Source organism: Triticum urartu, chromosome 3 (assembly GCF_003073215.2).
Source record: "Triticum urartu cultivar G1812 chromosome 3, Tu2.1, whole genome shotgun sequence".
NCBI classification, from domain to species: Eukaryota; Viridiplantae; Streptophyta; class Magnoliopsida; order Poales; family Poaceae; genus Triticum; species Triticum urartu.
The window spans coordinates 282,680,701-282,691,120 of record NC_053024.1 but is presented as its reverse complement, the minus strand read 5'-3'; the positions used below and the strand labels follow the sequence as shown (position 1 = coordinate 282,691,120).

The following is a 10,420-nucleotide window of genomic DNA, read 5'->3' as shown; positions in this document are numbered from 1 at the left end:
TACTCTCAGTCGCCCACAGCTTCACGAATTACCTGCCTCTTCTGCTGCGCAAACTACCACACTTTCCACTCATCAGCGATGTGAGCCGTTATTCGACTGGTGGTCAAGGAGATTTTGTCAAAAACACTCCTGTTCCTTTCCTTCTAGATGGAGTTCAGCACTAGGATGATGTAAGAGTTCAGCTCCTTCCTTGCCACCACCGTGGTGTTACTAGTCGTTGTCCACCAGTCCACCACCACGTCCTGCTGGGATGGGGTGAAGCTTTCCCAGCCCTTAACCCTCAACGCCTCGAACCACACCGTGCGCGCCAGAGAGCATTGCACAAGCAAATGATCAAGAGTTTCAGGCTCTTGCTGACACACCAGGCAGCTCGGCTGGTGTGGTAGGCCCCTTGCGGCAAGGCGATCAGAGGTCCAGCCCCTGTTCTTGACGACCAACCAAGCGAAGAAGTTCAATTGCGGCTGCGCCCAAGAGTTCCAAACTTCATTTGCTACAGGTATCTCAGTTAAGCCAAAGAAGAAAGCACGGTAGGCAGTCCTTGCCGAGTAGCACGGTAGGCAGTCCTCCCTCTGCACGCTACCCCACGACCTGCAGAATTAATGATCATGGCAATTGTAAATTGCCCCACAAGCCATTGATCATCACCCTCATGGGTGCCGACATCGAAGAGATCCAATATCTCCACCTCACACCAAAACCGCTGCGGTCGAGCACCTCCAGGAGAAACGGCCAAGCAAGCGAGTCGAATGCCTTTGCCACGTCCAGTTTGAGAAACAACGACAGCACCTGCTTCCTGTGTAAAACCTTAACCGTCTGATGGACCAAGGTGAAGTTGTCCTGAATACTTCTTCCTGAAGTAAATGCACTCTGATTGCGCCCCACTAGACTGCCCAACTTTTTTGCAAGAAGGACCGCAAGAATCTTTGCGATGATCTTTGCAAAACTATGAAGAAGGCTTATGAGCTGGTAATCGCCAATGTCCACCGCATCCTCCTTCTTTGGTAGCAGGATGATTAGGGCTTCGTTAAGCAATCCAAAGCTGCGGTTATCCCCATGAAAGAACTGTTGCACTGCGGCCAGCACCTCCGCCTTGATGATATCCCACATTACTTGGTAAAATTGTGTCGTAAACCCATCTGGCCCAGGGGCCTTGTCGGCCGGCAACGATTTGATGGCCTTCCAAACCTCCTTCGCCGTGACAGGTTCGTCAAGCTCCGCGAGCTCCTCGTGAGATAGATCTAACTCCGCCAAGTTAACTGTGTGCTCCCTCTCGGCCGTGCTTCCCAACAGCTGCACGAAGTGGCTGAAGGCGAGCTCTTGCATGCCCTCTTGATCGATGCATTGTACCGCCCCCTTCCTCAACTTAAACTGATGTTACGCCGCTGACGCTTTGCCGCATTTGCATGAAAGAACGTTGTGTTCTCATCCCACTCGGAAAGGCAAGTGATACGCGAATTCTGACACGCAATGGTTCACTGCAGGAGGCCAGACCCAGGCATTTCCGCTTGAGATCTGCCCGAAGCCATCTTTTGCTGGGTATTGAGCGCTCTGTAACCTTGGGATTCATTTTAACAGTTAAGATTTACTAACATCAACGAGCTGTGGATCTAGGAAATTAATCATGTTGCATACTTATGGGAATGAGTTAATTCTATTTTTCCTACTTGTACACATATTCTAGCACGTGCGCACGTTATTAGACTTACTTGGAAACAAATCTAGCACATGGATTTCACTTCCTTTTGCATATACTCTCTCCGTTCCTTTATATAAGGTGTATTTGTTTTTTCAAAAGTCAAACGAGTGCATGTTTGACTAAGTTTTTAGAAAAATTATATCAATATCCACAATATGAAATTTATATACTTGATGCATCATGAAAAGTAGTTTCACATTTTATCTATTAGGTATTGCAGATATTGTTGTTTTATTCCATAATCTTGGTCAAACATTGAAATGGTTGAGTTGCACAGAAATCAATACACCTTATATTCTGGAACAGAGCGACAACAGACCTCTACATACAGAACATAACAGTTGCATTGGTGTCATGGCTAGCTCGTTCTACAAACAATTGGTTGGTCCTAGGTTCAAATCACAAGAAACATTAGAGTTGCATGTTGTATGCTCTTTAAAGAAACCGAATATCATGTGCTTCACAGACTTCGGGGGAACTTGACAGGCTTGGTTCACTTTCACCCAATCTACCTATACCAAACAAAAAGCTTTCACAAGCTTATGCGAGAGGTAACAAGTGAGTCCATCTTTCACCTATGATCTACTCTAAACCCAAGCCCTGCAATGTTCCAAACTGAGACCATCACATGCCACTCCGAAGCCTCCTACCTGAATGCAGCTAGTAACGGGAACGTCAACCGCCGCATGATGGGTCGCTTTCGACGCGTGCTCAACGACCTAGCGCTCAAAGAAGTGTACCTCAGCGGGAGACGCTACACTTGGTCGAATGAGCAGTCGCCCCCAACCCTTGTCCACCTCGACCGGGTGCTTTGCACCACGGACTGGGAGGAGCTTCATAGCGCGTGCCTCCTACGCTGCCTCGCCTCTGTCATCTCCGACAACAGCCCCCCTGCTTCTGGACTGCTCTCCGATAGCGCCTCCACACCGGCGCTTCCATTCGAGGATTTCTGGATTCGCCTCGACGGATTCCACGACGTCGTCGCGGCCGCATGGCACTCCGTCCACGTGACAGACCCATTCCGGCGATTCATGTTGCGCATGCAGGCCACCACGCGCCAGCTCACTAGCTGGAGTTCGCGGACCGTGGGCAATGTGCGCCTCAGGCTGGCGATCTCCCGCGAGCTTCTCCTCAGGCTTGACACCGCTTTGGAGAGTAGTGCTTTGTCCCCGCACGAAGACTGGCTGCGTCGCCAGATCAAGGCCTCCTACCTAGGCCTTGCTTCCCTGGAGCGATTCATCGCTCGCCAACGCGCCCGCCTTGCGAACCTCAAAGACGGCGATGCCAACACATCCTTCTACCACCGGCAATGCTCATATAGGCGGCAGAAGAACACGGTGCACAGCCTGATGGTTGACGAGGAAATCATCATGGACCAGGGAGACATGGCCGCGTAGCTTACGCGCACTTTGACGCTCTGCTTGGCACCGCCGCGCCCCGGGAGTGCACTCTGGACCTCCCCGCCCTCATCACGCCTGCCAGCCTCGACGACCTCGATGCACCTTTTAACGCCGAGGAGATTTGGCAGGCCATCAAGCGCTTGCCCGCGCGCAAAGCACCCGGCCCCGACGGCTTCACCGCTGACTTCCTGCGCGCATGTTGGCCCATCGTCAAGCAGGACCTCATTGACGTGTTCTAGCAGCTCTACGCGCTCCGGGCCGTGGTTTCAGCTGCCTTAACCAAGCGCTCCTCACGCTGCTGCCCAAGCGCGCGGACGCTCGCTGTCTCGGAGACTACAGGCCGATAAGCCTCATCCACCTCGTCGCCAAGATCTTTGCGAAGGTCCTCTCGCTGCGTCTCGCGCCCAAGCTCAATGCCCTCGTCAGCGCGAATCAGAACGCGTTCATCCCTAGACGCTCGCTGCATGACAACTTCGTCCTCGTCCGGCAATCCGCACGCCTCCTCCATCAGCTCAAGGCCCCCCACTTGTTGTTGAAGCTCGACTTGGCACGGGCCTTCGACTCGATCAGCTGGCTGTTCCTCTTCGAGGTATTGCGCCAATACGGATTCGGTAACCGCTTCCTAGACTGGCTGGCCATTCTGCTTTCGTCGGCCAGCACCAAGGTGCTCCTGAACGGCAAGCCCGGCCCAACCATTTGGCATCGCTGCGGGTTTCGACAGGGTGATCCCCTCTCGCCCTAGCTATTTGTCCTCGCGGTCGACACGCTTAGCCGTCTCCTTCACCGAGCCACCGAGACGGGCATCTTGCAGCAACTTCACCCGCGGCGCCCGATCCCGGCCGTCTCGCTATATGCAAACGATGTGATCCTATTTTGCCACCCCACCCAGGGCGACACCATGGCTGTGAAAGGAGTCCTGCAGCTCTTCGGACGCGCGTCGGGCCTCCAGGTGAACTTCCTGAAGAGCTCTGCCACACTCATCTGCCGCGACGCCGACGACGTGGCACCCACCATCGACGCACTTGGCTGCCCCATCGTGGACCTGCCTATCACATATCTTGGCATCCCGCTCACGATCAAGCCCCCATCCGCTGCCCTACTCCAACCCGTGGTTAACAAAACTGCTGGCATGCTGCCTACCTGGAAGGCGCGCCTCATGAACAAGGCTGGCCGCCTTGCTTTTGTCAAGGCCGTGCTCAGCGCCATCCCCATCCACCAGCTGCTGGCGCTAGCACCACCGAAGCGGATCATCAAGGCTCTGGAGAAGATTCAGAGGGGATTCCTTTGGGCCGGGCGGGCCGAAGCCAACGGCGGCCACTGCCATGTCAACTGGCGGCACGTCGCACGGCCGATCTCGCTTGGAGGACTTGGTGTCCACGACCTCAAGCGCACAAGCCTCGCCCTCTGCACACGTTGGCTATGGCTAAGCCGCACCGACAGCGCCAGGGCTTGGAGTGGTCTTGACCTGCAGTTCTCCGCCGACGAGCGTGCCTTTTTCTTTGCCTCGACCACCATGCAGATAGGCAACGGTCAGCTCGCCTTGTTCTGGGAGGACCGCTGGATTGACGGACGCTCCGTCAGCGAGATCACGCCAGCGTTATACTCTTGCATCCCCAAGAGACGCCGCAAGTTGCGGACGGTGGCGGATGGCCTTCAGGCCAACAGTTGGGCGCGCGACATACAGGGCACCATTGGGATTCAAGAGATCGGCGAGTACCTGCAACTCTGGCACATGATTGAGCACACAACGCTCTCCGCCAAGCCAGATCATCTACTCTGGAAGTGGAGCTCCAAAGGCACCTACACCGCGCAGTCCGCCTACCTTGCCACGTTCCACGGATCCACCGCATGTGATGCTTGGAAGCTCACTTGGAAATGTTGGGCGCCGCCCCGGGTACGCTTCTTCCATTGGCTCGCCCACTTAGACCGGTGTTGGACCGCCGACCGCCTCGCCCGTCGCGGCTTGCAGCACCCCGCGTGCTGCCCACTCTGTGACCAGGCGCCGGAGACCCTCCAGCAGCTCCTCCTCGCTTGCCCGTTCTCCCGGCAGGTTTGGTATGAAATCCTGAGCTGGCTAAGGATTCCCTGCAACCCGCCTGATGGCAAGCCATCAACCAACACCTGGTGGCTCTCCGTGCGGCAGCACACGCCCAAGCCTATGCGCAAGGGCCTCGCCTCGGCGACACTACTCATTCCTTGGATGTTGTGGAAGCATCGGAACGACTGCGTCTTTGACAGAGTCAGCCCTTCTATAGCTACGCTACTGGATAAAATCAAGGAGGAGGCGACCCTTTGGGCCAGAGCCGGCGCGTTGGGCCTGCGTGCCCTCATCCCCCAGACCTAGGATGTACATTAATTGCACCACCCTCACTCTGTATAATTGCCTCCTAGGAGGATGTAACTGAAACCCCTTCCTTTTCAATGCAATGAAACGCAAATCTTCTGCGCTTTCTCGAAAGAAAAAAGGATGAGAGCTAGGGAAGTGCCAGGTATATAGCTGAACCTGTGTCGAATTGTCTCTACTAATTAATTGTAGTCGCTTTTTGAACTCAAATGCAACCACCACGGATTGCAGGTTGCAGCAGAGCTAAACCATGGAGAGTTATGAGAGGAAGCTGTGTTCGGTACGGCTCCTGCTCTCAGATTCTGTACGGGAATCAAGGGAGCAGAGCCGAACACCCGGGCTCCGAGAAAATACGATTCGCGGATCGGCAAGGAGCGGAGCAGAAAATACACTAGCGCGGAGGAGCGACCAACAGGTCGATTTTATTTTTGTGGAATCCAAAAGGCACAGAGTAGTTAAGAGATATTACCCACCATTGCCATTACTAACCCCTAAAATCTCATACCGCTTTGCTTAATCTGTTCCATCTCCCTTCTTTCTCCCGTATGAGGAATAGAGAGAGGCAACCGGCGGCAGCCACGGCTGACACTGAGGCCGTGACCGACGGCAGCCACGGCCATCACTGGAGACCGACGAAGGCGACCTGCTACACCGCTAACTCACTTCTTCCATTTATCCTGTTAAGGTATGGTTCCCATCCCCAAACCCTAGGTTGTAGATTGGTTCATGTTCACCTGTCCCCATTGCTTGTATCAAGATTTTCCCATCCCCTCTCTAATTTCAACACGACATGTGCCAAGATTGATTGAGGAACTCGGTTTCATAGAAAATCATGTATATTCAAGATAGATTTCAGATTGGCTGTAGATAACTAGTACGAAGTGCAGATGTACGCCTCTCACTAGCTGATTACTGAATGTGAGTGTGTTCTGTTCCTTTTATATATATGCTGCCAATGAGTCGCTTCCCTAAATAATAGATTAGACGTACTATCAGATTTCTTAGTAGTAGTACTAGCTAATTTATTTATTGTGAGGTACTTATGCCTTCATATATATTAGTAATAATACTAGAAGACTTGTTCCGTGCATCTCCAACTTCATTTAATTTTTATTAGCAGCTGGTACCGTTGCTTACATGGATTTATGCCGAACACAGTAGCAATGGAAGCAACTGCTGAGTGGAATGAAGAACACACTCGCTTGGTTTGTGAGTTGTTCAAGGAACAAGTTGAGGCTGGAAATCGCCCAAATACACATATGAATAATACTGGGTATATGACAGTGATTGATAAATTCTACCAGAAGACTGGAATACAGTACAACAAAAGACAGTTTAAGAACAAATTGGATAAACTAAAAAGTGTGTACTACATTTGGAAGAGTTTGAAAAAGGAGACAGGTATGGGCTGGGATTCTGTGAAGCAAACGGTTACAGCTTCTGCGGAGCGTCGGAAAAATCTTTAAAAAGTGAGGTACTAGTCGTTTTCTATTTTCTGCACATACAAAACATGCTTCACCATCCGTGGATGTCTAACGTTTAGTACTTGGCGTTGACAGAAATACCAAGGTTGTGGTAGGTTTCAGAAGGCGGGACTTCAAAATGAGGACCTTTTGGCCAAGATCTTTGAAGACTTGCGCAACACTGGTGAAGACCATTGGTCTCCTGCTAATGGTAGCTTGCCCCAAAGTCCTTAGAATGTTGATGCTGAAGACCACAGAGATGAGAACGAGGACAAAGAAAGTGAGGACGAAGATGAGTCGCCAATTATTAATAATCTCTACTCTTATAAAAAAACGAGTTGGTGATGATGGTGTGCCTGCCATCTTGCAATATAGACCGTCCGATCTATATTTGACGGATAGAAAGCAAACTATGGCAATTTTGCAAAAAGATATCCACACCTCTCTCCACATTTGCAGATAAGGCCTTCCCTCGTTCATCCTTATCTCCCACAACCTCATTGTTGAGCAATTAAAAAAGGAAGCCTCTGGAACAATTTGGCATGGTGGCCGTTGCCGGCGTCGTCCATCCCCATGCCTCCGCTCAGTCCGACCACCAATCACCACCACACCCTACTCCTCACCTTATCTCTCCTCTTTCTCGAGATATCATTAGTTTTTACACATGGGATTACTCCCGCATGGGTCAATCACAACAGGTGTTTTATAAAAAAATGCATCTTGATGTTCCGTGCAATGCGCGGGCATCTTGCTAGTAAAGGAAAAAGAGCAGGTGGTCCTATAGACGGAAAAGGGAAAAAGTCAAGGAGTGGTTCTGTGATCATGCAAGACCATTTGAACGAAATTGTTGAGCTGAGCAAGAAGTCGCAAGCAACCATTGAATCCATTGCTCAGAAGAGGGAGGATGCCTCAGTTTGTACCATCAAAGATGCCATGACTCTGGTTACAGAATGTGGTGGTGTCATTGGCACTAATGAGCGCTTCATTGCTTCTGAAATTTTTGTAAAGGAGCAAAGAGAAATGTTTATGACCATACCTGATGCTCGTGCACGATTTGACTGGCTTAAAAGGAAATATAATGCCAAGTATGGCAAATAGATTATAATATTTTGGTTGTAATTGTTAAGGCATTCCTATAAGTAATATGCCTTCAACACGCCTATCTTTCAAGTTGCATTTAGTAATTTATTTGGCTTGTAAGACCCTGTCCGGTTTGTCACAAATTATCTATATGAATACAGTCATTTGAATCTTATTCCTATTTATGTATGTCATTATTGCCATCGACTCGTTTCTCATTGTGAATTGTCTCATGTATAACATAGATGTCCTCAAGCGAAAGTGATAGTGGAGGGAGTAATTACTCAAATGAAGAGTGTGACGAAGATGTACAGCTGATCAACTTACATGAAATGATGATAAGCAATCTTGCTTCTGCTGTAACTGTTGTTGAAAAGTACCACATGGCCTACTTGGATAAGAATGAACCTAGGACTTCAATTCTCAGTGGAATGGGCTGGGTGAAAGAAACCTTGCGCGCTCCAGGGGAGAGCCACCGCATGTTTCGTATGAATTCTACAATGTTTCACAATCTGCATGATCTTTTGGTGAGTACGTATGGTCTGAAATCAACTACGCATATGAGTACTTTTGAAGCTCTACCACTCTTCTTGTACATCTGTGGTGGATATCACTCAAATCGGGGAGCGCAAAATCGATTTAAGCATTCCAGTGGCACAATCAGTAGAAAGTTTGATCTTGTTCTGCACAGCTTGGTAAAGATGTCTAAAGATTTTGTGCGACCAAAAGATCCAAACTTCTCTACGGAGCATGGTATGACTGATAAGCATTTTCGTAGATTTGATTGGAGTCCTAACTATGTTCCGACAATACCAACGAGGTATAGGAAATATATTATTTCTCAAGATGCATCAGACTCATCAACATCAAGCACGAGTGATAGGTCAATGGATAAGTTCCGTGACGACCTTGCAAAGGCAGTTGCTGAATCTACAAGCTAGATGTTGTGAATATTTTCTATGTCATATTATTTTTTGTTCCGAGACAACTATGGGTAGAACATTTTATTTCATCTATTTAGATTGATCATGTTCATTATATACACTTGGAGAAGTTGCTACACATATAACATATATTGTTATATACATACACCACTCTGTTATTGTGTGATAATCATGGGACCACTTGTAGCACACACATGTGATGGTTACAATTGCAATCAACGTAAGATGATGCTTCAGATAAGCTCAAACTGAATTGTTAACTAACGCTCCATACAATATTCCTATTCCTATATAATATGTTAATGTTCACAACATGTCATGGTATGCCGGACGTATATGCAGAGGGGTGACAAAAGTATCACAATCAAAGGCAGTATGGTCTATTTATTCCTAAACCCACAAATCAGTGTTTTAGGAGCCAACTGATAGCCAACACTTTTGTAAAGCTGATCCAGATCCTCATGGGAGTGGATTCTCGGAGGATCAGGAGCAGGGAGCTGTAAAATGAGGATCTGGGGCTCTAACGAACAGGCTCTAAATACCTGCGGTGCCACTCGTCCTTGGTGTGGAGAGTGGACTGGAGACGCTTGGGGAGGGACTCCCACGGGCACTCCTCCCGGATCGCTTTCACTACCATCTGCTCCTCGACCGCCGCCGACATCGGGTCTCCGCCGCGCGATGGCTTGGTGAGCGGGTGTGGTGGATCTGACCACGCGCTAGCGAGATCAGACCAAGATCTCGCCGTGTGGGGTGAGAAGGGGGCTAGGGAGCTTGCGATGCCTAAGCCGGTGCGTGCTTCCCGCGGTGATGCGTCGCTGTGCTGGGGGTGGGGAGTAGTAGGAGGACCGTGGAGAGAGGGGGGACTTCCCCTGTCCAGCTAAACCGCAGACGAATCTTTGAAACTTGCCGACTACCATGTCAAAGAGTAAGAGCATTACTAGTAGAATCTCTAAATCCTCAAACTCTTGTAGCAGTTTTAAGGTTCAGAAGTACCACTTTTTGATCTTTTTAAGGGTTGAAAAACAGGGGCAAAGACTAGAGCCCTCAAACCCAACCCTTAAACTGCTTTAAGGGTTGGATTTGAAGGTTCTAGTCTTTGCCTCAACCCCAACCTTTAAAACTATCGTTTCATATATCACACATTTCGTCATATGACATATCACAAATTCCATCACATTTGACATAAAACAATAATCATTCTAGTTATTATTACAACACCGAATAAAACAATAATCATTCAAATTATTACAACAATGTTTGAGCAAATTACACGAATTGTTCGAATCAAATAGGACATAGAAAAGTAAAACAAAAGTACATCATGGGCCAATGCGCCGCCCATCCAACTGCCAGTGGTGCTCTATTAGATTATCCCGGAGCCGACCATGAGTGGTTGCATCCTCAATCTCACGATGTGCTTGAAGAAAAGCATGTATGCGAGAAGGATTTCTTTCCGGTTGCACACGGGTACCAACATTGTCATAGAAACAAGG

The 10,420-nt window shown here is 49.3% G+C and overlaps 1 protein-coding gene across 1 annotated transcript; it reads left to right on the top strand.

Moving 5' to 3' along the window:
• The first annotated feature begins 6,585 nt into the window (after positions 1–6,585).
• On the top strand, positions 6,586–9,461 carry LOC125546808. Its single transcript, XM_048710933.1, has 4 exons — positions 6,586–6,889; positions 7,010–7,129; positions 7,161–7,183; positions 7,414–9,461. Exons 1-4 carry the CDS (start codon positions 6,586–6,588, stop codon positions 7,999–8,001), a joined length of 1,035 nt encoding a protein of 344 aa, XP_048566890.1. The 3' UTR covers positions 8,002–9,461.
• Positions 9,462–10,420: the final 959 nt, after the last annotated feature.